Source organism: Vanessa atalanta, chromosome 27 (genome assembly GCF_905147765.1).
Source record: "Vanessa atalanta chromosome 27, ilVanAtal1.2, whole genome shotgun sequence".
Classification (NCBI taxonomy): domain Eukaryota; kingdom Metazoa; phylum Arthropoda; class Insecta; order Lepidoptera; family Nymphalidae; genus Vanessa; species Vanessa atalanta.
Genome location: NC_061897.1, coordinates 5,176,362 through 5,203,375, shown reverse-complemented (window position 1 = coordinate 5,203,375; position 27,014 = coordinate 5,176,362). Strand labels below are relative to the sequence as shown.

The following is a 27,014-nucleotide window of genomic DNA, read 5'->3' as shown; positions in this document are numbered from 1 at the left end:
TACGCTTTAAATAAAAAAGATTAATAATAGCAATGAAATGAGGATGAGATCACATGATAACTCACCTCATCCAACGCAAAAATAATCATCACAATTGCTAAAAGCTTGCTGCCTTACACCGCATTAACCAGTGACCCAGTGTAACTACAGCCACAAGGGACATAGCATCTTTGTTCCCAAGTTTGGTTGAGCGTTGTCGATTTATGGTATGGTTAATATTACTTACAGCGCCATTGTCTATGGTGGTGATCAGGTGACCTATTTGCTCGTCCGCCTAACTAAATCATAAAAATTATTTTTGGTTTCGATTCGATTGCAATGAATTGAGAATTTATTTTCTAAAAATCAAAACTACTAAACTTGTCATAGCTATTACCGAAGCTGAAATACCGGTGTTATTTCAGCTTCGGAAAAGAGTGAGTACTAAGTGAGTTCCGTCTGTCTATACATTAGCAGCCCGTAAATGTCCCACTGCTGGGATAAAAGCCTCCTCTCCCTTTGAGGAGAAGGTTTGGAGCATATTCCACCACGCTGCTCCGATGCGGGTTAGCGGAATACACATGTGGCAGAATTTCGTTGAAATTAGACACATGCAGGTTTCTTCACGATGTTTTCCTTCACCGCCGAGCACGAGATGAATTATAAAGACAAATTAAGCACATGAAAATTCAGTGGTGCCTGCCTGGGTTTGAACCCGAAATCATCGGTTAAGATGCACGCGTTCTAACCACTGGGCCATCTCGGCTCTCCCGTCTGTCTATACAGTGTGGAATCTACGTTACGAAACTATCTTTAAATTCAATGTAATTCTCTAAGTTAAAAGTATAATTGTGCATGTAGTTCAAAATCAATCTCAAAATGACAATTGTTCAAGTTTGCTCCTAAGCACTTTTGAATCGCCATGTCACAGTTTTGAATTAAATGTAAGCCTAACACCGGCACGCAAAGTAGATTCTAGCGAGAAGAACCGGCAAGAAACTCGGTAGTTACTCTTTTCGACCATTTTGATTACAGAGTATGTAATCAGTATGTTATATAACCTACCAAGAAATAAATAAAACAATGAAATCTTATATTAAGTAATATGCCTTATTCATCAATGTTTTTTGACATAAAGTTTATTTTTTTAATATTAGATATATACATTAAACATTATAGTGAAGCAAGAAAAGCAAATACAAAGTGAAAAGCGAATTCCCGGTAACGAAACGGGTCTTTATGTTAAAACGTCAAAAGTTCTATTACTTTAATTGTTAACTAGTTGGTCGTCGAGTCGGGCGCGAAACTTTATGCGTTCATTCAAAAGATTTTTTAGGAATTTCGAAACCTCAACACACTGATAAACATTTGGCGCCAAAATGATGAAACCTCTTTTAAATAAAATTTTTAATATCATCAATGAAATAAAACAACGTATTCGCTTTAAAAGTTTTAACCGAACAGAATGACTATGAGTTTTATTTTAAAAAGGAACAGATACAAAATACACAGCAGCATGACACAGATACAAAACAATTATTTATGGAGTGTTCCCATAATACATAGTATAGTAATATTTTGATATTACTAACAATTAATTCGGTTAGATTTGGAATATGTCTAACAACGGAATTACAATTTACAATGGAATTATAACAAAACAAAACCTGTCATGGGTTCCGAAATTCCTAAAATCTTCTGAATAAATCTTTTGAATCTGTTAAGTTTCGCGGGAAACCCAAAAAATATAATTCTTCTGTGAATTGTCTACCAGTAGTACACATATATATAAAAAATAATCGTTTCAATGTCGTTGCGTTGTCTCCAGAGTGACATGACGACGCGCAGCAGCGCGACCGCGATTCGAGCGCGGCGCGGACACAAGGAGCGTTCCAAGAACTTCACGGAGCTGGAGAAGAGGACGGTACTCGAGCTGATAGCGCGCCATCGTGACGTGCTGCGGCAGGGGCGCTCCAACAACGCGACCAACCGCAGCAAGCAGGTGATACATACATAATCATAATGACGACGACGACCTCCGTGGTCGAGTGGCGTGTACACCGGTTTTCATGGGTACGCTAATCCGAGGTCCCGGGTTCGATTCCCGGTCGAGTCGATGTAGAAAAAGTTCATTAGTTTTCTATGATGTCTTGGGTATGGGTGTATGTGGTACTTCGTTACTTCTGATTTACTATAACACAAGTGCTTTACCTACTTACATTGGGATCAGAGTAATGTATGTGATGTTGTCCAATATTTATTTATTTATTTTTAATCATAATGTACTTAATTTAATTACACGATTATAATTTACATATTAGGAACTAATTGTCGCGTTTTAGGGGTTGGTTGTTGTTATTAGGCACAAAGTAGCCTTGAGTATGTCCTTCCTTGAGGCTGCTTTCCGAAACGGCGCTAGTGCTTAAATATTGACGATTCAATAACTCTTCACTGTGGAGTTTTCTCGAATAAAATACATTTTATTTGGAATTCGTTTGCTTCATACTGAATTTGATCAAAATCAGTTCAAGGGTTTGGTCCTGAAATCGTAACAAACAGACCTACTTTTGAATCAATAATATAATATAATCTCGCACGCTGTCAAATCGATTCGGTTTTATCTTCGTCGTTCGTGAAGTTGATCGTTTTTAAAAATATATGTAAATATAAGATTACATTATGTAATTAAATCGATTATGTTACGTATCGTTTTGATTATTAAATACATAATTTAATCTAGCCATATATTTACAATAGATTTGACAGTCGCGTTTAACAATATATGACAGCCTGAAAATCTTTCTTCAATTCCGTCCTTCTGTCAATCTTCTTTTCGCGAACGCGTGCATCTTAACCGATGATTACGGGTTCAAACCCAGGCGAGCACCACTGAATTTTCATGTGCTTAATTTGTGTTTATAATTCATCTCGTGCTCGGCGGTGAAGGAAAACATCGTGAGGAAACCTGCATGTGTCTAATTTCAACGAAATTCTGCCACACGTGTATTCCACCAACCCGCATGGGCTGCTCCGTGGTGGTGGTGATGGAATATGCTCCAAATCATCTCTTCAAAGGGAGAGGAGGCCTTAGCCCAGCAGTGGGAAATTTACAGGCTGCTAATGTAATGTAATATAATATAATCTGTGATGGATTTTTACAAATAAATTATGATATTCTCCTGACTGACTTTAGCGACGACAGCCAATATCAATTCCTTCACTCTAATAATCCGATGTAACGATTGGAATCGGAGTTCAGGCTTAGGACCTTTACTTGCTTCCCGAGGACTGGGACCTTAAACGCTCCCAAATCCCGGACTCCCGGGACTGGGAGTTTTTCGAAAGAAACCCCAAAGTCTTTTAGTCGGCCCGATCTGGGGTTGAACGCCTCGAGATCTCCCTTATAACAGCCGCTAGACCATCGAGGCAGTTGAATAAATATTAAAAAAATACACAAGTACCTAAACCGTAAAACATATCGAAATATCTAGCTCGTAACTATGTCGCGCGTGAAGTTTAATTGTCAATATGCAAGTTAAGTAATTTGATATCGCATCCGTTGCACTAACGCGCCACGTGTCCTGTGTCGAAATGCATTTTTTATAAACTAGTATTAGCTGGACGCTTTGCGCGTACTTAATTTTTTTTTTATTTAAAAGCAAATCTTGATTGGATTTTTGATAGTATTAACCGCTAGGCTTTAATATTTAAATCAAATTTAAACTATGTTATGTTAGCCTTGTCAAAAAATCAAATCAAAATATTTTTAACTCAAGTTGGCTCGTAAAAGTCTTGCTAGTGTTGAAATAAACTCGTAAAATAGATTCTATAAGAAGAACCGACAAGATACTCATCAGTTACTCTTTTTAATTACAGTTTATGTAAGAATCTCAGCTCTCAGAATCGTGGTATCTTCATAAAGACCTCAGTGGCTGGAAGTGGTACACTTAAACCGATTACCGCCGGTTTAAATCTCGGCTTTGCTGTTTTTCCATGTGATCCAATCATGTGTTTTATAACTTGGTGGTAGAGCTTTGTGCACGTCCGTCTGGGTGTCTACCATCAATCCTGTCGTGGTCTGTTGCTGGACTTAGACTTTTCCCAAAATCGCCTTCGCTACCCAATCGAGAGCTATCTACTTATTTTAAGAGAGTTATAGCCCCCCCCCCCCCCCTAATAATTACCTCCCGGCTTAAATTAAATAAATACACCTAAACACCAGATTCCGTGTAGTAGCTAATGATGCTGCATGTGTTGGGAAAGGGGGTAGGTGTTGAGTAGTCTATGCGTTAATACAGAGTACAACCTACCTCTATTCGAAATTTTTAACAAAATCCAAATTCTAGCAGTCTGCGATTGAGTAATAAAAATACGAACATAAAAACACATTTACAATGTGAGCAATGTAAATAAAATCTTATTCGGTAAGATCACGTGTCCTTCTCGGTAGGATCTACTTTCCGTACGATTGTAACATGACGATTCAAAAGTGCTTTTATGAACTTGAGAGCTTTTGAGAGCTTGAGCGTACTTGAATAAAGAAAGTTTTGATTTTGATTTGACGTTTCTTAAATTGTACAATTCCAGCTGGTGTGGTCTACAATCTGCGAGGAGGTGAACAAGCGCTGCGGCGGCGACAGGCCGCGCACTCCTGCGCAGGTCAAGATGTGGTACGAAAATTATAAGAAGAAGTGTAAAATGCGCGCACACGACACACAGGTAACCATTACGTAGAGCATGTTTTTATATCAAATATGGCTATATGGCGGACGAGTTCTGCCATATTCGTTTTTGATAGTTGAGTACGTACTGTCTCGTAATTCTTTAATATTGGGAAGTAGATATATAGTCATATTACCAAGATGGCTGATGATTGCGAGTTCAAACCCAGTTATCACTGTGAAGACTGTGTCGGTGAAGAAAAACATCGTGAGGAAACCTGCATGTGTCTTATTTCAACGAAATTCTGCCACATCTGTATTCCACCAACTTGTATTGGAGCAGCGTGGTGGAATACGCTCAAAACCTTCTCCTCAAAGGGAGAGGAGTCCTTAGCCCAGCAGTGGGAAATTTACAGGCTGTTAATATATGTATGTATGTATTTAAAATGTTATAACTTAATCAATTTAGTATTTTTATTTAAAAGAAATAAAAATAATGTCTCCAGTTTTAGTTTTTATCATTAATAAAAGTTTGCTCATAATTGTTTCAGCCACCACCAGCGGAAGCGCCCGGCCTACTCGATGGCATGCTCTGGCAAAGCATTCACCCTCTAGACGTCAAAGGTATGTGAATTCGAATCATATGTAAAAAATAATCATATGTAATAAATAAAAGGAAGGCATATTATTCGATACAAGATTATATTGATGATAAAAAAGCGTGGAGTTAATGCTTGTTGACTTCCAGGCAGGAGACATGACATACATATATAATTGTATTTAACTAACATGACTGTATTTTTAGATATTGAAAAAGAATAACTACTGAGTTTCTTGCCGGTTCTTCTCGGTAGAATCTACATTCCGAACCGGTTGTAGCTTCACTTAATATAGTCTGTTAAATGACGATTCAAAATTGCTTGTAAAAGCCTACTTGAATGAAGTACATTTTGATTTTGATTGATTTTGACTTAAAAAATCGACGGGTCGCCGTTAATTTAAAGTTCCGTTCGAATTGAATTCTATGGTATTAGCAATTGGCAGGCGTGCATCTTAACCGATGATGTCGGGTTCAAACCCAGGCAAGCACCACTGAATTTTCATGTGCTTAATTTGTGTTTATAATTCATCTCGTGCTCGGCGGTGAAGGAAAACATCGTGAGGAAACCTGCATGTGTCTAATTTCAACGAAATTCTGCCACATGTGTATTACACCAACCCACATTTTAAACCTTCAAACCTTCTCCTCAAAGGGAGAGGAGGCCTTAGCCCAGCAGTGGGAAATTTATAGCTGTTTATGTATGTATGTATGTATGTACCGATTGGCAACTGATACAAAGTTAAATGTTTTCAGACGAGGAAGGCGAAGCGACTACAAGTGCAGAGGGCGCTCACAGCGTGAAGGACGATGATTGTATACCTGTTAACGTGAGTAGCTCGGAAACTATTACAAATTATTTAATAAAGAATTATTATTTAATATTTTGGAACGAAGTTGTTTCCGCTTTATATGATGTACTTGATGTGCCCGCGACTTCATGCGCGTTTGAATTTAGCAAAGAGTTATATTTGTAACCTAAGTTAATGCTTATTACATCGGCTTTCTGCCAGTGAAAGTTCCGTCAAAATCGGTCCAGCCGTTCCAGAGGTCGGCCGGGATAAACAGACAGATAGATAGGCATAAAAAAATGTTATTTCGGTATATGTACCGTGTATACATACATACATACATATGTATTTAGTAAAAAGCGGTTATTTTAATATTACAAACAGACAATCCAATTTTATTATATGTACAGATTAAATAAAAGACAAAATGAAATAAATTAACCTTTGAGGATGACTCAATGACAAGACTTTTTTTCATTAAATTATAATCTTATAAGTAAATTTCAATAATATGATATAAAACAGTAAACAGCTAGAAAGAGACAGAGAAACAGTGAAAGAGAGATGACGATATCTGCTGTTTCACTCTACTGTAGGCCGGGTAAAAGAACTTCGTTCCAAAAAATTGTTTTGTATGTTGACGTGTTATTACTATTCTTGGCTATAGTTATTTTTTTTATTGAAGTAAGTTAAGGCGGTTTTCAAATTGGTCACCTGATGTTACGTGGTCACCATAGACAATGGCGCTCTAAGAAATATTTTAACCATCATTAATGCGCCACCAACCTTGGGAACTAAGATGTTATGTCCTTTGTGCCTATAGTTACGACTCGCTCAACCTTCAAACCGATATACAACGATACTAAGTACTGTTTGGCGGTATAATTTATTCAATTTGCTGTATCGTTATTGATAAAACAATTTCATTTAAAACAGATGTCAAATGGCCGCCTATCAACGAACGACAGCGACGATACGATGCCAAACGTACTCGAGCCCCAGGTCCAAATCATCCCGCAATCTTCCCCCACGCCTCCCCCCCTAAAGTCCCTCCCCAACCCGCAGATCAACCCGCTCACGCTAACCTCTCACCTCCCCATCATAACGAATCCCCTACAAGCGATCGAACAAGCAAGAATTCAGCAGAATTTTCTACAGAAATTGAACGAATTATCGAACACCCCCTTAAATCTGAGTCACCTGGACGACGATAAACGGAAAAACGGTCACGATAGACAGGATAAGTCCGAGGAGATGAAACACGACTACGCTTCAGCCACGGAGGAGGAAAGATTGTACTTCACGGCGAAACGGCAGCACGCGATATGGGAACACGAAGCTAAAATGAAAATCCTGAACATGGAGCTCAGACAGAAGGAGGAAATATTTTCATTGCAAAAGCAACTCTTTCTGATCGAGTTACGGTTGAAAATGGACTTCTTGGAAAAGGCGAGCGCGAAGTGAATCACTCGGTCCTGTACGTACTCTGTCTCTCTCGCGCTGGCAATGGAAGAGATGAATTTCCTATTGGGATCTTCTCTCGCGAAAGAGACGACTATTGATTAAGGTTAATTCAAATGCCATAGTCCATACAGTGCCATCGTAAGGTAATCTTAAAGCTACCATTTTTTTTTTTTTTTGAGCTAAGGTGTCGTCTATTCAGCCCAATTTTTTTTTTTTAATATTAAATATTATGAAAACGTCGAAATTGGGCAAATTATTGCTTGTAAAGGAAAGATTTAGAATTAAAGCAGGACATTTTTGGTGCGATTTTTTTTTTTTTTAAATGACTTGACAGATTTGTTATTTTTTAAAACGTTTCGTACCAAATTTGGGCTTCGATATGTGATGTTTAAAGTTAGGGATACATTATTTTTGTAATCTTTATTTCGTATAGTTTATTTTGTACATTATTTTTTAGTTTTTTTTTTTTTAGTGCATATAATGCGCTTAAAGTTTTTATTAGCCGCGTTTGTATGCGGATTTATTTTTTATAGTATTATATTTTCAAGATGGCAGCTAAAATATCATGCAACAAACGAAATAACTGCCAAATATATAGAATTTTGCATAATTGTTATATTTTTAACGTAATAGGTACTTAGTGCTCCGGACGGAGCGTATTTTTTTTTTTTTTCATCTTAGGCTAATGTCCCTGCTTTTGGGGACCAACTTTGACATTTAGTGTCGAGTCCTTTCGCAAAGTGGTATAAGTGAAAATCCTAGTCTAGTAATTTTCGTTTTAATTTTATGAAGTAGTTAATAAAATATCATTAAATAAAAAAAAAAACGCACATTATATAAATAAATATTATGAACGATACTAGATCTATAATTATGGCGTTTGATTTATATATCTATAGATATAAATATTCTTAACGCAAGCGTAGATCGATATTTCGATGTAACTCGGAATATTTTCACTGATAATTTATATGACAGTTTTTAACTACTTCATAGAATTTCTATTTCAAGTCAGCGACGTGCCAATAACAAGAACCATTGTTATGTAATTATTATATATAGTTATTACATTTATAAGACATAGACGAAATATTATATAAAAAAAAAATAATAAAAAAATACGTAAAGTAGACAAACACTAAGGAAAAATGAAATTCGATACAGCATGATATTAATAATATAAGTAATTTATATTGTAGGAATTGAAATAAAAAATCAGTACAAAAATGTTGTTAGAAAAAAGAATTAAATAATATATTACCTCATTCTGACAGTGTATTGTACATAAATAGGTATAGTTATAAAGATTTAGAAAACTTTTATACGGGACTTACACCCTTTTTTGTTCTTGACAGTATGAAATGTTGCCAGCGAAAAAAAATAATCTCTTTAATGGCAACACTGGCGTTTTTAACAACAATTTTACAATGTGATGTATTTAATAAGATCTCAACACAGATTAAAAATATTTTATCAGGGATTATAAAGCAACATTTAATAACAATCGTACGAAAATTGTACTGTTTCGTATTTACTATTATTTGAATCACTATTAAGTTAATCTGATTAAATTGGATATTATTGATATTGAATAAAGAATTTATTTTCTGTTCCGATGTTTTTTATTTTTTTTTCTATATTTGTATAGAATATTTGAGAGTGAGATGGCCCAGTGGTTAGAACGCGTGCATCTTAACCGATGATTTCGGGTTCAAACCCAGGCAAGCACCACTGAAATTTCATGTGCTTCATTTGTGTTTATAATTCATCTCGTGCTCGGCGGTGAAGGAAAACATCGTGAGGAAACCTTCTTGAGTCTAATTTCAACGAAATTCTGCCACATGTGTATTCCGCCAACCCGCATTGGAGCAGCGTGGTGGAATATGCTCCAAACCTTCTCCTCAAAGGAGAGGAGGCCTTTATCCCAGCAGTGGGACATTTACGGGCTGCTAATGCTTGTAACAGGAAGGCTCAACTCGCAGCATACGCCGCTAGAAAAGATAACGAAGTGATGTTGACGCTCTAGTTTAGTATATTTTGGTTACTTTCATAGTATTGTGTTCAGTGGCGTAGCTAGGTGGGTAAGGGCCCCGGTGCATAGAAAAAGAATCGGGCCCTCGCCCCCTCTTTAACGTATATTGGCATTCAAAATTATAGATAGTAATAAGAATAGGATACAAGATACATTGAGTTGAACATATCGTTAGTAAATTAAATCCATACTTCATCTCTATTCAAAGCTCTTTTCATAGCTTAGGTTAGAGGGCCCCCAGAGCTCAGGGGCCCTGGTGCACTGCACCACCTGGCCCTACGATAGCTACGCCACTGATTGTGTTTAAAAGCGTTTGGGGCAAGGCTTCGGGGTAACGCAATAGATACTGAAACTGTTTTCATCCTGCAAAAACAAATAGTCTTGGAGCTTCACTACCTTTGGGATGTTTTTAATAAAGTCGGTTTTATACAATTATGGTATAGGCGAGGAGTAAAGGTAAACTAATAAAAATGACAAAAAAAAAACATTGATAAATTAAGCATAAATTTTAATATAAGATTTTAATATTTTATTTTATTGATGAAAAAGCGTAGACTGTATAATTCTACCTTAATGATGGAAGTCTCTGGATCTGCTCGGTATAATCTACTTTCTGAACCTTGAATAGAGAAAATTCTGATATTTGGTATTAACAAGAACTCTAATCGAAAATGATGAAATTCACGCTTGGCACGTCAGTAGTTGGTTATCTTGCTCGAAACCTGCGTCTATTTAATTTTAATGAAATTTTGCCACATTTGTATCTACCAACTCGCATTCGAGCGGCGAGTTGGTTAAATTCTAAACCTCCTCGAAGGGAGGGGAGGCCTTAACACATTACCATAAATATCCTCCATATTTACAGACTTGTAGGTAACAAATGTCCTTTTTTTTACTTGTAATAAAGAGTTTTAAACATTGAATAGGTAACGATATAGAAATGATGATTTTTAGTTTCAGAATTACGCGTGTACTCTACTTCAACCATAACTGGAATAAAGCCAAATAAACAACACTTGACACCAAATTGACGCAATATCATTGGTCGAAAGCTTGATTAATCTATGATATTCACTATAGATTTGCGAAAAAATGTCGTTTTGAACGTCGACGAAACTATTTTCGGAATTTTGGAAGCAAAATTATAGTGGAACTAAGTGGTTTAGTGCAATGGTGTTGTGTATAAATAAAGATATATCAATCATAAACTCTTAGTAGCGCTGAATTATTAGCAAATCGCATGAAATATATAAATCTAAGGTTTGTTTATCTTTTTTCCTACTTCCATTGGAATGGGCTATATCATCATAATTTACAGATTTCGAGATAATATTATGCTTTATATCCCAATATTTATTTCTATTGCCAATCGAAGAAGGAATAAAGACTGACTAACCATAGATTTACAAAATATTTTAAAAAAATAACCTATAACTCTATATTATAATTAACTAATCTATTCCATTAATTTTAATTCCAAAGTAAACTATCGGATATCGCACTTTTTTTCATCCTTAATAATTGTTATAATGTAACATCTATGATCAAGTTGAACAATTTCAAAGTTGATTATTATTTGTCCCAATTTTTTTTTATGATTGGTATAGAGTGTAAAAGGATTTTATATCCTTGTAAATAAAAAACGAGGGACTTTACTTCGAAAGCGGAACAAAAAATAATCTGTAGTTTTTTATTATTTTATTTGAGCTTTAAATTAATTTCACAACTTTTATTTTATTAAAAAGAAAAATATTATAAATGATCGATGCATCGTCGAGTAATCGCCGAAAAGCGGGAATCAATCATGAATGCGTGCATGCGGGCATGGCTGGTTTCATTCCGCTTATCAGAGAGGTACAGGCGTCTCTGATATTTTTGAATAGTTAAATTTCAATGAGTAATCCTGTTAAAAATAACATGGAAAGTTTAACGTGTTGTACTTATATAATAAAAAATAACGATTTGCCGTTAAGGAGGTGTTGTTCTCTTTAGTAATAGAATGAATAGTTATTTTTTAATCAACAATGACAAATGGTAATTAAAGCTACTACTAGCGGAAATAAAGCTAGATTTGATCCTTAACTCTCCGCCGCTTAATATAACGACAAATAAAATCCATCCAAATATATATAATCGATTAAAAATATCGATGTTTAAAAACCATTGTCAACTGTCAAGAACTATGCATAATGCATCAATGCCATTATCATAGTGTCAATGGTTCTCAATCCGTTAAAACGTCAAAAGAAACATGTTTATGTTGCTCTTTAAATATTTTTAAATAATACCTTTAGCGTAATGGATAATACAGTATTAAAAAAGAATAACATTTGCAGAACATGTTTGAGCGAGGCGTCTAATTGTAAATCTTTATTAAGCAAAATGGAAGGGGAAGATCGGACGCTCTGTGAAGTACTCTCTTTTGTTACAAGCGTTGATATTTCTATCAGCGAAGAATATCCTAAACAAGTGTGTAACGATTGCCATATTATGATATGTAAAGCCGACGATTTCAAAAAGAGATGTATACAATCCGAAAGTATATTAAAAAGTGGAATTTTTATGTCACCATTCGACGAACTTATAAAGAATGAAATTATAAATAGCACGGATTTCGATATAACAAAATCTCAACTACCAATCGATGGTCAAATCCTCATCGATAATATTTACATGAAAAAAAACTCTCAAACATTAGAAGTAGAATTACCAATAATAGATAATTTTGATACTTTAAGTGATAATTATAAATACGAAAATGTTAAAGAGGAAAGAGATGATATACGCAACGATATGGATATATCAGATGATATCGGAAATAACATACTCGATTACACACAGACAGACAATCCGATCAATACAAATATATGTTTTTGTGGTTTTATTTGTACCGATACTGCTAAGTTCGAAAGCCATACTAAAGAATGTAAAACATTTGTAAATAAATACGACAGGGATGTTCATTCATGTCCGCTGTGCAATGATAATTTTCCTAATTTAAAACAACTGCAAGTCCATATTTATAGTCACAAGGAAACATCGAATGGTACGAGTAATCATGAATGCCCTAAATGTAAGAACAGTTTTATTTGCAAGTCGTTATTGATAGCTCATTTAAAAACACATAAAAACCGAATAAGGGTGAAACACAAGAAATCGAGAATGGAACCTAAAGATAATATCACAATACCCCTAAAGTGTGTTAAGTGTGAAGAGAAATTACCCAATTTGGACGAATTAGCATTTCACTTGAAAAAGCACATGCACAATGAAACTGAACAAGAGGAACAAAACTACCAATGTTCGATGTGTATGAGAAAGTTTGTGCGTAAGATGTCTTTGATCGCACACATCAAACGTCATGAAGATAAAGCACAAATGAAATTTACATGCAAGACTTGCAAGCGTGAATTCCAACACCAAGCTCATCTAGACAATCATATTGTTTTAGTACATTCAAAAGAAAAAGGCCTAACTTGCAACAAGTGCGGCAAAAGCTTCGTCACACAAGACTGCTTAGACCACCATATGGAAGGGCATAAGGTCGATAAGAAACATCACTGTACAGTGTGCGGTAAAACATTTACAATTATGTCGGCTTTAACTGATCATATCAGGACTCATACTGGGGAAAAGCCGTTCCTTTGTTCGATTTGTGGACGGGGATTCAGTCAGAAGAATAATTTAGTTCAGCATATGAGGCGCCATGAGGGATTGAAGCCATTCAAGTGTGAACACTGTGAGAGAAGGTAACTTACTGTTTTAAAGAAATATCATAAATGTTAAGATATTTGTTTAGGTATCTGACGTTCAGTAGCAGTTAACACAACTGCCCGTCATTGTTATAAGAAATATTAACCATTCATGGACCATTAATGGGTTTGGCATTTATGGCCCTTTTGAATTAAAATGTCAAGTCCCTTGTGCCTGTATTTGCATTGACTCGCTTACCGTTAAAACTAGAATACAGTAATACTAAGTGTTGCTGTTTGGTGGGGGAATATGTTATGAGTGATACTCAACCAGGTGGACTTTCAAATCCTACTAACAAGTTATGACATAGTACACATAATTGGGTTTATATATACATGATAATAAATATCATTGTAAAACACATTAAATTCTATAATAAACAATACAGTACTGTACAAATCTTGACTGTGGAATGGTGGCAAGAATGTTAACAGCATTTCACCGTTGAATCGCAATTCCCAATCCTCTGGGGAATTTTTTTTTTATTATTATTTTATTTATCTATAACACAAAACTATACACATCATTACAGTACATGGTTTTCCTAATTCGATAATACAGTATGTTTATTAAAAATATTTAAAATAGGTCTCTACAATATATATGATATAGTCCAAGTGGCTATAGTTGTGAGTTCACTCAGGCTGCAACAAAACAAATCTACCCTGTCGGCTATGATGTTGAGGGTACGTAATAAGTAATTAACCAGCTTCTATCACATGTAGGTAATAAGACGAAGTGTGTAACTTTTAATTAGGTTTTTGTACTAACACTCCAAAGTTCAAAGTTTAAACTAAAATGAGAAAATATTTGGATCCTTTTTTCTCTTGGCGACGACAGGTTCCCTGATATGAGTTTGGGCCAGTGTGTCAATACATGTAGCATCCCACGCTAGGGAAACTTAATTATTATTATTTTTAGCATTGAACTGAACAGCATAAAGATGTCTCACTTTGGTAATACACTATTAAATTAAAACAATTAAAATGTATATTAATATTTTTGTCTATTTATTTAATAAATTAATAGTTATTATTTAGAAGAAGTTTATTGATCTATATATTTTTTAAATTATACTTTTTCAGATTTGTCTCGAAAGGTGAACTGCACGCTCACAATCGCAAGCACAGCGGGGCTCACCCCTTCATCTGTGACGATTGCGGGAACAGTTTCACAACGTCCAGCTCCCTCACCAAACATCGGAGAATCCACAGCGGAGAAAGACCATACGCATGTGACCTCTGCTCAATGAGGTTCGCTGTGCTCGGAACGCTGAAGAATCACAGACGCACCCACACAGGAGAAAAGCCCTACCAGTGCTCCCACTGTGAGAAGGCGTTCATACAGAGAACTGACCTGGTCTCCCATATCCGGTGCCATACTGGGGAAAGGCCATATATTTGTACAAGCTGCGGCCAAGCGTTCAGAAAAGCGTCCGCGTTAAAAGTTCACATAAAAATTCATGGCAAGGAACCAATGCTGATATAAATAAAAGGTTTATTGAATCATTTGTAAAATATGTGTTTTATTTCATACCAGTTTTTGAACGCGGCTTCGCTCGCTTGTCGCTTTGTTTTAGGTTTGGTGAAGATATTTTTGGAACAATTTTTTTTTAGAGTAGAGTAAACAGGTAGTAATCGTTCTGTAAAAGGTTTAGACCCTCTCTATTTCTCTTTCTCAGGGATCTTTCCCTCTATCTCTCTCTTTCAAATCAAATAAAAATATTATTAATAAAGTAGACGCATAAAAGCACTTTTGAATCGTCACGATACAGTGTTCTTATAAATGTAAAGCTACCACCGATTCTGGAAGCAGATTCTACTGCGAAGAAGAAGTGTGCTGGACACTGGTTTTTTAATAATAATTTTATTTAATTGTGTCCAGAACATGATTTTCATGCTTGTCCCGTTTATGCTCTAAATTTAAAGCGGTTGAAACTGCGAAGGGCATATTCCTACACCCTATTCCAACCATAACAGGAATAAAGTCAAATAAACAACATTTGTCAGCATATTGACGCGATATCATTGGTCAAGAGCTTGCTTAATCTAAGATATTCACTATGGATGCTAGGGGGAGGTTTGGAGGTTATTCCTTCACATTGCTTCAATGGGGGTTGGTGCATACACACGTAGGAGTATTTTCAATCACGATGTTTTCCTTCACCGCCGAGTACGAGATTATTTGTAAACAGAAATAAAGCTCATGAAATCTGCAGTACTTGTCCTGGTTAGCAATTTTCGGTTAAGATATGACACCTTTCGGATGTTAAGTTTGTTGTTAGTTCAATTTATAAACAATCAGAACTGCATATTCAATCACGAACTATCAGAATGTTAGGAATATAAAATGTTAGAAAAAATGTCTGTCTTATTTAGACAAAAATACACAAATGTTTAATACCCTGATATTAAGTTCCAAAAACGCTAAAACGACTTTTTTTTATTTAAAGTCTAAAGATCCCCTATTCAACGCATTTTCAAAAATCATTTTCTTAATGCTACTCATAGTGTTCTGCACCGGACAAAAATATTTTCATTTAAGTTTCGAGACTCTCCTTTTTACTCCTGTTTCTTTCCTCAACCTTAAAGCCGCTTGTAAGAGATCGCTGTTTTAGCGAAAAGGTAGCCTCTAGTGCATCTTGAATGTGATTTATGTGTTTATTGGTAAACAATAAAGAGTACTTTGGATTAATTTGATTTTATTCCCATTTTAAGCTTTATTATTTTAGAATAAAGAAATATTCGTAAAATTTTATATTTAGTCTGTGCCTATTTTTTTAAATAACTGTAAATATGTTAAATATTAGAGATACCATTAGCCTAAAATAAATATGTTAGTAAGCACGTGATAATACATTAAAAATATTTCAATTAAGAATTTTATCTTAAAACTATTCAATAGAAAAATAATTCATTCTTGATAGTACTTATTGGGAATTAGAATTCCAGAGAAAAGTGATTAATTATATTGACTAAATATTCAATACATACAAACACGTATGCACGTATTTCGACACAGATCTAAGAACAGCGCACCAATTCTTGCTGCTCGTAATATAAAAGCGTACCGCACTTCCTATCGGCACTGTGTTTCCGTTGCGTACGAACCAACCAACATGTCCGCCCTCGCTTTCCTGTTCTTCTGCTTCCAAGCTTGCTTGCTTCAGGTAAATATAAATTAAATAATAAAACATCAACATCAACTTTAATATGCAATCTATACTGATATTATAGATATCAAAGTAACACTGTCTGTCTGTCTGCTTTTCACGGCCTAATCACTGAACCAAATTCGAGGATATTTGACATGAAGAAAACTTGGGGTTCATCTTAAGGAAGAAAATAAACTCCTTTTTTAATCTAACACCTGGCGACCATGTCCTTAAACGCGAAGACGCGAGTGAAATTGAGGTCGACAACTAGTTCATTCAACTTATTTCCGTGACTTTGTCCGCAAAGATTTTATATACTAAAAGAGTTCCCACATTGTGTCTATTATTGCATTTTTCATAGCGAGATAAGGATCAATTTTTTAAGCTTATAAACAGAAAAAGTTTCATCAATATCGGTCTAGTAGATTTTGCGTCATGTGATAATGATAACAGTTTTATAAAATTAAATTTAGTTACACAATTAAGAGATTTGTTATTGTAATTTTAAATACAAATTAATTTGTAAAATCTTCTAGGCTTGATAAATATTTAAACATCAATTTTAACTTGAGCCAAAAATAGTATTTTTAAATAACCTTGTCGATCGTAGTTTGAATTCCTTGTAAATATTTCATAAGATTTTTCTTTATATGTTTATATTAATGGCGGCGTAACGACGGCGCGTGCGCAGGTGCCTTGTTTTGTCTTTATTAGAACGTGAGATTTAAACAATTGGAGCCTTCGCTTCTTATAGCCAGTTTTGTGTTTTTAGAATGTCTGCAGCCAGTACATGCGTGGGGCATATGGCCCAGGGATCTATGGTACCACATGTGGCTGTGGAGCTGGTCTCGCCCCCGCTGCATTTTCTGCTTATCCTGAATTCGCTGCCTATGGCGGAGCAGGTGTTGGTGATGTAGTGGTAGCGGGTGAGATGGGCGTTGCTGGTACAACCGCAGTAGCTGGTCAAGTTCCTATCCTCGGTGCTGTTGAATTTGGTGGTATCGTGCCGGCTGGTGGTACCGTATCGATCGCTGGTAGCTGCGGCTGCGGTTGCAACGGTGAGTATGATGCATATTTCCTAAATAGTATATTTTTGTTCCTATTTTATTTTGCTGTTTCAGTTAAATGGTATTTAATTTATAAGTTAGACGACAGCTATTTTGAGAAAAGTAAGATCTTTACAAACAATTATTTCGAGCGAAGTGTTTTTATAAGGCACGTGCTTAGTTCACTTTGTTTATAAATTTAAATTTATGTTTAACTTTAGATGAGAATCTATTCTCATTCAAATATTATTATGTATTATCAAGTAATTCAATTTCATTTTAATCTCTATCCTCAGCCGCATACGGTCCATATTCCGCTGCACCATTCGCTGCTCCGTGTGCATCTCCCTTCGCTTACGAAGTTGCTGCCGTCTCAGCTTCAAATGGCGGCGGTCTGGAAATAGCTAGTGGTTCCGCTCTGCCCCCGCGTGGAGTGTCTGTTTTATCAGAAAACGCCATAGAAGGTCCTCTCGCAGTCGCCGGCGCTTTGCCGTTCTTAGGAACCGTGGGCCTTGAAGGTGTTCTGCCAACTGCTGGTTTTGGTGCCGTCAATTACGGTTGTGGCAACGGCGCAGTTGGCATTGTGGCTGAGGATATCGCCCCAGTTGGCATCGCAAGTCCATTCGGATACGGTGTTGGTCCTCTCGCTGCTGATAGATTCGGCTACGGTTCTATCGGCTATGGTCCCTTCGGTTACGGCACAGGAGTTTACGGCCGTGCTGGTTATGGATGCGGTGCGTTTATTTAAGGACTGATAATTTACCCTTAAAATGTAGTGTTAAGCGAATAAAAATATTGTACATAATGCTGTATTTTTGTTAACAACTTAACCTAAAAACATTTACAAAAATTTCTATTATAATTTCTACTTAAATTATACTCTATAGGTTAAGTATAATCACATAAAATGAAAGACAAGGCTCAGCAGTATGTGGGTCGTCTAGCTATGAGACAAATGAAGGTTAAATTATGACCCTTATGGCTACCATCGTTCCTGCTCGTTGACTCAACATGACTCTCAATTAAAGATTATTAAATAATAAGTATCTCACATCAGCTTCTATCCGGTGCAATTTAAAGTAAAAAATTGTGGAGTCGTTACTTTATTCTTAGTAATTTTATAAAGAGACGAAAGTTTGTATGTATGAATCCATGTGATACTCTTTCACTCAAAAACTATTGAATGGATTTTAATTAAACTTTACAATAATATAGCTTATATATTAGAATAACACATAGGCTATTATTAATAAAGTATTTGTGTGAATTGTCCAAAATATATTGATATATCGAGAATTTTAATATTTAAAAATTTGGTATGTAAACTTGAACTCCAAGGAAAGACATTGGTTACTTTTTACGCTAACTACCTGATAACCAACACCTAAAACCCAAGCGAAAGCGCGTGTGAAAACTATTTGTGTAATATAGATCAACATGATAGATATGATACACTAAGATGCAAATTTGAGCAATTTTAAACATTTCTCATTATTCGACCACCCGTTTCGAAGCGAAAGATCTTTTTGGTTACACTAAAATTGGAATCAGCGATATTTTCTAAAGTGTTCATTCGAATGACATAAGCCAGAGACAATTTTAATCTATATAAATACCCAACGTAACGAACATATTTTACCGAACAAAATTTAACAATGAATTGGAGAAAAGCTGGTAAGTAACGAATTAAAATAGTCATTATCAATATCCCTTAGAAGATATATGCTCTCGCAAACTTTACCGTGGGCCCTTTGATGACCCAAAAACTTAACACACTAGTCATTTAAATGTTCTAAAGCAGTTTTTGGACGAAGCATCGTCGTAGTGCAGTAATTTTTACAAGCTATTTAAAATTCAGCCTTCCAATTGGTCAAAATCCGTTGCTCGGCTTAAAATAAGTAGGCAGAGATTACAAATCAGAAAAAGCTATTACAGACTTTGTTTTGTAATATTTATATATAGCTAGTTCAGCACGCGCTGACCCGCTGAGTATCTTTCACCGGTTCTCCTCAAGAAAATACCCTGAATAAATTCTTTTCCGAACCGGTGGTAATGTTCAATTTGACAATCAATAAGTAAATGTAAGGCTTCTATATTGAATAAAGGAAGTTGATTTGATTTGATTTGCACGTGTCGGGGCGCGTTTTGCGCGTTTTGTAATCGCGTGTATATTACAGGTATAAAAAGTACCCTATATCCTGGGTGCTCCAGCTTGCTTTATAGTAAATTTTATCAATTTTGTTCAGCGTTTTAGTCGTGTAAGCGTTATAGACAGACGGACAGACTGACAGACTTAATTTTAATAATAACGTAGCGTCTACTTTTATTCATTGGATTATACTCAACCATAATGGAAGACAAGCCTCAACGGTATATGAGTATATCGGGGTGACAAATGCAGGTTCGTTTATGACCCATTGGAATATTATCTTGCCTACTTTGTATAAAATCTTTACTCAAATTGGAGTTTTGAATATTATTGCTGCAATTCTTTCGATTCAAAATAAATGGAAACTTCGAGAAACTTTAATTTCTTAAATGGTCATAAACAACTTTAACCGATCACAGGGCTATGTGTATTAAAAAGGGAACAATTTAATGTTTCGTTGTTCTACCGTCGAAACTATTAAGTATTTCTGTGTTTTGTTTCAAGTCTTGGTCCATTGTTAATTCCGACACAATTAAGATTATATCTTAGCTATAATTATTGGTAATTAAAGTAAGGTATAAAGATTGGCTTATAGGTCTTGTAGTATCTATGGACGAAGATGTACATCATCGCTCCACCGTGCCACAGGGCGTCCTGCACTATTTAGTTGGTTTTTACGTGTAGCAAAATTCATATTGAGAAATAATTTATTCTTATTTTACAAGAGTAAAATATAAAAATATTTGATTTCTCTCCAATGGAGGTTTTTTTAAATGTTAAATATAAGGAATGTCTTGATGATGCGGCGGATTAATACAATTCAGTAGCGATTGAAGGCAAAAACATAAACTTTACGATTTAAATACTTAAAAAATAATTTAAAAAAATATGATTAACTTTTTAATAAACAACATATGAGTGTTAAAGATATAATACACAGGGTTAGTAACTCTATTGTGGGTCAATGTACACGTTTCTACCACAGGATCCCAGAAAACGTTCGAAAATATTCGATTATAAAATTTAAAAGAATTCTTAAAGAGCGTTCGTATGCTAAAGTATATTACAAAACTAATTACTTCTTATATATATTCATTGTTATTGTATACTATTCACTTGGTGGTAGGGCTTTGTGCAAGCCCATCGCAAGGGTAGGTACCACCCACTCATCAGATATTCTACCGCCAAATAACAGTACACTGTATTGTCGTATTCCGGTTAGAAGGTTGAGTGAGCCAGTGTAATCACAGGCACAAGGGACATAACATCATAGTTCCCAAGGTTGGTGGCGCATAGGTGATGTAAGGAATGGTTAATATTTCTTACAGCGTCTTTGTCTATGGGCGGTGGTGACCACTTACCATCAGGTGGCCCATATGCTCGTCCGCCAAACAATGCCATAAAAAAAAATGAAAAAATATTTTTTTAAATATAATAAAAAAAAAAAAACAAATCTCGCTGAGTTTCTTTTCAGGTCCGAGGTATTAATTTCCGAACCGGTGGTAGATTTTTGACTATAAGCAAGTGTAATCACTTCTATATTGAATAAAGAATTTTGACTTTGACTTATAAAATGGCTTCCATGGTTGAGCAGTAATCCCATGATCGTACAAGTGGAGTATCGGAACTTAAAATGTATTGTGCACTAGATTGAGCGTGAAAAATTGTTCATATTGTAAAATAAATGGGTTAATTTTGACCACAGGCGATACTGGACTAAAAATTACTTCATTACCAGTAATTTTTATGGATGTTTTTAAATTAAGTTGTAAACGAAAAGGCAACATTATGTACAATATTTTTATTCGCTTAACACTACATTTTAAGGGTAAATTATCAGTCCTTAAATAAACGCACCGCATCCATAACCGGCACGGCCGTAAAGCCCTGTGCCGTAACCGAAGGGACCATAGCCGAATCTATCACCAGCGAAAGAACCAACACTGTATCCGAATGGACTTGCGATGCCAACTGGGGCGATATCCTCAGCCACTATGCCAACTGCGCCGTTGCCACAACCGTAGTTGACGGCACCAAAACCAGCAGTTGGCAGAACACCTTCAAGGCCCACGGTTCCTAAGAACGGCAAAGCGCCGGCGACTGCGAGAGGACCTTCTATGGCGTTTTCTGATAAAACAGACACTCCTCGTGGGGGCAGAGCGGAACCACTAGCTATTTCCAGACCGCCGCCGTTTGAAGCTGACACGGCAGCAACTTCGTAAGCGAAAGGAGATGTACACGGAGCAGCAGCAAATGGTGCAGCAGCAGCGAATGGAACAGCTGCAGCGAATGGTGCAGCGGAATATGGACCGTATGCAGCTGGGGATTGAGTTTAAAATGAAATTGAATTACTTGATATTATAAAGATATATAATTAAACATAAATTTATAAACAAAGTGAACTAAGCACGTGCCTTATAAAAACATTTCGCTCTAAATAATTGTTTGTAAAGATCTTACTTTTCTTAAAATCGCTGTCGTCTAACTTAAAAATCAAATACAATTTAACTGAAACAGCGAAATAAAATAGGAACATGAAAATGATGTCATGAAAAACTAAGAAGTGCTTGATCATATTTAAATTAAAAATAAAACTTTTAAACTAATTAAGAATAAACCTTTTCTATCTATTAGATCATCTTAGTATAATTATTAGGATTTAGGAACAAAAATATACTATTTAGGAAATATGCATCATACTCACCGTTGCAACCGCAGCCGCAGCTACCAGCGATAGATACGGTACCACCAGCCGGCACGATACCACCAAATTCAACAGCACCGAGGATTGGCACTTGACCAGCTACTGCGGTTGTACCAGCAACGCCCATCTCACCAGCTACCACTACATCACCAACACCTGCTCCGCCATAGGCAGCGAATTCCGGATAAGCAGAAAATGCAGCGGGGGCGAGACCAGCTCCACAGCCACATGTGGTACCAGCGAGTCCAGGGCCATACGCACCACGCAGGTACTGGCTGCAGACATTCTAAAAAACACAAAACTGGCTATAAGAAGCGAAGGCTTCAATTGTTTAAATCTCACGTACTTAATAACAAACTATAAAATTAAGCACACGGTACAATAAAAAGTAACAAATTGCTACAGAAAATAATTTGCATTATAACAAATGTTGATATTTAATAAATAGATTTTTATGAACTATTTTATATTTACCTGAAGCAAATAAGCTTGGAAGCAGAAGAACAGGAAAGCGAGGGCGGACATGTTGGTTGGTTCGTACGCAACGGAAACACAGTGCCGATAGGAAGTGCGGGGCGCTTTTATATTACGAGGAGCGAGAATCGGTGCGCTGTTCTTAGATCTGTGTCGAAATACGTGCATACGTGTTTGTATGTATTAAAGTTGTCATTAGTATTTGTATCTGTTTTCTGGAATTCAAATTTCTCAGTTTCATCAGATAAACAATAAAATCAAACTAAGGTATTTACAAAGGTTTGTAAAAGTACTATTGAATTACTTTTAAATAATAAAGCCTCAGTAGATGGTAACTACTATCAAGGATGTTTGTAACAGAGTTTTTTGCAAAATTTTTAAAATCTAGTAAATTTTAGAGGTTACTGCGACATATGCTTAGTAATATTTTTGGTGAAAAGAAAGATTTTTATATTAAGAACGAAAATCTTTTTTATGTTAGGTTGTAGGACTGGTAAAGGGCCGCACTGACGTTGAGCTCATATCATTAATTCCCCACTAATCTTGGAACCTAAGATGTTGTAACCAATAGTTACACTGGTCCCTTCAAAGACAACGTCAAAATCAAAGCCAAGAATCTTTAACCGATATAAAAAAGCATTAAATTTACTTATTATTTGTCAAAAATTGATCACAAGTAATTAATATTTAAAATTTAAAGGAAAACATCTTGAGATAACCTGATGTGTCGAATTCCTCCCATGTCCCAGTCTGGTGGAATAAGTGCCAATCCACCTCCTCACGAGAAGAGGAGGACTAGCAGTAGGTCATTTAATGCCAGTAACTGTTTACATTGGTTCATAATATCCATCATTGATACCATTAATATTTCGTATGGAAATACAAATTTCTGAATCACGCTATCGTTTGGCCGAATCATATATATAAGGTCCTGATTCATTTGACAAAAGCAGCTACGCAAGTTTCTTGCCGTTTCTTCTCGGTGGAGGCTGCTTTCTATTAAAATATTGTAGATTTAATATTTTTTTATTGTAAACCTTAATTTAATTGAATAAAATACATTTGTTTTGATTTGATATCAAATAAACACGTATTTATTGAATGTTTGTTTAAATACCGAGTGTCACCTGGAACTACAGATGTGTTTTTTTGGATTGTGAGTGTAGGGTGTACACTTCATATAATTTTTTTGTATGTATTTTTATGCGTAACTCTAAAGCGGACAAATTGAATTTATCGTCTTAATAACATTGAAATTCTATCAAATAACTTATCTCACACACATAAAAAAAGGTGTACATATGTACGCGCGTGAGAAATTTTACTGTTTTAATTATTATTAATAATAATAATAATAAATATTGGACAACATCCCATACATTACTCTGATCCCTATCTAATTAGCTAAAGCACTTGTGTTATGGAAAATCAGAAGTAACGACGGTACCACATACACCCAGACCCAAGACAACATAGAAAACATGAACTTTTTCTACATCGACTCGGCTGGGAATCGAACCCGGGACCTCGGAGCGGCGCACCCATGAAAATCAGTGTACACACTACTCGACCACGGAGGTCGTCAAATTATTAAGATGTTTTTTTTTTAATTGCATGCAAATAATTAATAACAAAAATCTACTATTATTATGATAAATGTAATTTTTTCTTTGTTCACCGTCACTGTACTAACTAATAAATTTAAACAATCACAATTCAAACTTGTAATAAATATTGTAAAATAAGTCGTGAAGATGTATATTTCGAGCGATTTGACATTTAATTGGTTATTCAAAATCAAAATAATATTGAAATAGGCTCATAAAGGCATTTTTGAACCGTCGTGTTACATTATTGAATTAAATGTAAAGCTACTTTCGGTTCGGAAAATAGATTCTAACGTAGATTTTAACGAGCAACTTCATCGTATAGTGTTCATCTCACCCTGGGCGCGCATCATAATTTTTTTGGAACGAAGTTCCTTATCGCGCGTTGTGAAAGGGGGCTAGACGGAAAAAAATCTCACGAAAAGTTATAACGACACTTTTTGTTATAGTAAGCGATTGTAAGCTGTGCGGCGTGCGCATGTTTCTCTGTCTGTCTCTCTCTCTCTCTCTCTTATAGAAAGCAAGCCAGATATTTCATTTCATTTCTATTTCGCATTGAACAGTGTGCTGACGCGACGATTATTTTTGTTGAGTGTATACAGGTTTCTTGTACATAATAAATAATAATAATTTCTTATAATAATAAGAACTTCCTTCCATCCGGGTGTCCCTTGACACTTCTCAACTTAGCGCCTTAAGTATAACATAAAAAATAAATAATAATTGATAGACATTGCGTTTATATTTTTAATTAAAAATGAATGGAGATAATGAGTCTGAGTTCGCCTTAATATTTGTTGGCACACAAATCGGTTCAAACGGAAACATGAATGCCGTTCTGTGCTCCCTCGTGTTGCGTGGCTCATATATTTCATTGCTATATATTATTACAATATAAAAATATATTTTATTTAAAATTCAAATAATCTTTATTACAATTTTTTTTGTGATATTCAAAAAACACCCTTTTTGGAACAACTAGAAACCAATTAACAACAGCCACGACGATATTGGCAACAAAGTCTTGACTTTATCTTATTCAGAAGCAAACCTCTAAGATCCTGGTCTAAGGAAGCCCTGACTTACTTACTTACAAAATGCCGAAGACATTTTATTTTTAGCTCGTAATTGTTATTCGCATTTTGGCGCTTTGTGTGGAAATTTATGCATCTAAATATTTTTTCCAAATTAGGAAGGCAAACGAGCAAATGAGACCCTTAACGATAAGGGGTCACCATCGCTCATATAATCTGGACTACAAGGATTATAAACCAATTATTACACTGTACTTCAACTGCTTATCATTTTTTAATCAATTGTGAAACTGGAAGAGTCAAAGATCACATCTCCGAATTTAATTTTACTATTGATAAGAAATGTTTTGATGATAAGAAATTGAAATCAAATGTTAATGCTGTTTCAAATAACTATGTAAAGGCTGTTTCAAATAACTAAAATATACTTATCATTGTACCTACATGGAAAATGTTTAAAAAAAATAAAAAAATATATCCCGCTGAGTTTCTTTCGCCGGTTCTTCTCAGGTCCGAGGTGCTAAATTCCGAACCGGTGGTAGATTTTTGACAATCAATAAGCAAGTGTAAACACTTCTATATTGAATAAAGATTTTTGACTTTGACTTTTGACTTTGACTTTGAATACATTTTGACTGCTGCAAAATAAACAATTTGTTTTTACAAGGGGTCGAAGTCGTCAAAAATATATTTGAGGTCTGGGAGAAGTCACATGACGTCGTGCCATATTTTTTGACTTATCTAATGCTTTCGTTTGCGTGCAGCATGAAACACTGGTCAGAAAACATGAGAGGCGCTTCTCATCTTTTGATTTCGTACCTGAGTAATCGATTTCAAAGGGTTGATAATAATGGCAAAAGACCAAGAGCTCTGATTAGTATGGAAGTCTCTCAGAGATCTCAACTTGGCCCATTTATCTTCATCATTTATATAAATGCTTTTTATCTTGGATAAGAAGCGCAGGATAGTATTGTTCGCTGATAACACTTCTTTGATTTTTAAAATAAAAAGACGCCAAGGAATATGTGACGACTTAGATATTGATCTATCAGAAACAGTACATTTGTCTAGGTACGGGGAAGCGTTATATCTTATTGACAACCCATATATTTTTTTTTAATACCACTATAGATTTTAAGCTGCATTGAGACCCTCATATTAATGAGTTGGTGTATAGTATACAATATTCGCATTTAAGAATATTAGATTGATAACTGATGTGGATGCGACTTAAGAATATCGTTAAGGAACGTTTGTTATTCTCAGGTTTGAGGTGTTGCTATCCGAACTGGTGATAGATTTTATTTCTTGACAAAAGAATTTTTATTTTTTGACCATCTACGATGTTATAATGTAGAGTTCTGCGTATAATTACAAGCACCCGTTGTGCCATTTTTTGTACAGACTTGTAATGTTTGGTTATAAGCTATCTAACAAGGGGATGGTACCACTGAGACAAATGTGCGCAGAGCACTTTGTTCAGTACAGTGGGTTTATTTAAAAAAAAAGACTTATGAGGCAACTTCTTACATATTCCATTTTTTTTTTTGGAATAGCAACCTTGCTTT

The 27,014-nt window shown here is 35.4% G+C and overlaps 4 protein-coding genes across 5 annotated transcripts in view; 3 read left to right on the top strand and 1 right to left on the bottom strand.

Annotated features, from left to right (window-relative positions):
- LOC125074145 overlaps positions 1-7,913 on the top strand; it is a 29,410-nt gene extending 21,497 nt beyond the window's left edge. The window contains exons 2-6 of one of the 2 annotated variants that reach the window (XM_047685371.1): positions 1,808-1,981; positions 4,567-4,698; positions 5,192-5,264; positions 5,995-6,068; positions 6,966-7,911. In XM_047685371.1, coding sequence (XP_047541327.1) covers positions 1,814-1,981; positions 4,567-4,698; positions 5,192-5,264; positions 5,995-6,068; positions 6,966-7,493 — 975 coding nt within the window. In that variant the 5' untranslated portion in view covers positions 1,808-1,813 and the 3' untranslated portion in view covers positions 7,494-7,911. Of the gene's footprint in view, positions 1-1,807; positions 1,982-4,566; positions 4,699-5,191; positions 5,265-5,994; positions 6,069-6,965 lie in introns of those variants that run through there. The other variant, XM_047685372.1, reaches the window with a different exon arrangement.
- A 3,840-nt stretch (positions 7,914-11,753) lies between these two features.
- On the top strand, positions 11,754-14,789 carry LOC125074235 (gastrula zinc finger protein XlCGF57.1-like). Its single transcript, XM_047685512.1, has 2 exons — positions 11,754-13,274; positions 14,364-14,789. The coding sequence occupies exons 1-2, from the start codon at positions 11,824-11,826 to the stop codon at positions 14,764-14,766; spliced, it is 1,854 nt and encodes a 617-aa protein (XP_047541468.1). The 5' UTR covers positions 11,754-11,823; the 3' UTR covers positions 14,767-14,789.
- A 1,525-nt stretch (positions 14,790-16,314) lies between these two features.
- On the top strand, positions 16,315-18,283 carry LOC125074281 (chorion class CB protein PC404-like). The gene is made up of 3 exons (XM_047685572.1): positions 16,315-16,447; positions 17,205-17,490; positions 17,775-18,283. The coding sequence occupies exons 1-3, from the start codon at positions 16,397-16,399 to the stop codon at positions 18,224-18,226; spliced, it is 789 nt and encodes a 262-aa protein (XP_047541528.1). The 5' UTR covers positions 16,315-16,396; the 3' UTR covers positions 18,227-18,283.
- Positions 18,284-21,413: 3,130 nt separating this feature from the next.
- LOC125074388 (chorion class CB protein PC404-like) lies at positions 21,414-22,871 on the bottom strand. Its single transcript, XM_047685708.1, has 3 exons — positions 22,806-22,871; positions 22,332-22,617; positions 21,414-21,946 (listed from the first exon to the last, which is right to left on the bottom strand). Exons 1-3 carry the CDS (start codon positions 22,854-22,856, stop codon positions 21,471-21,473), a joined length of 813 nt encoding a protein of 270 aa, XP_047541664.1. The 5' UTR covers positions 22,857-22,871; the 3' UTR covers positions 21,414-21,470.
- Between the last annotated feature and the right edge of the window lie 4,143 nt (positions 22,872-27,014).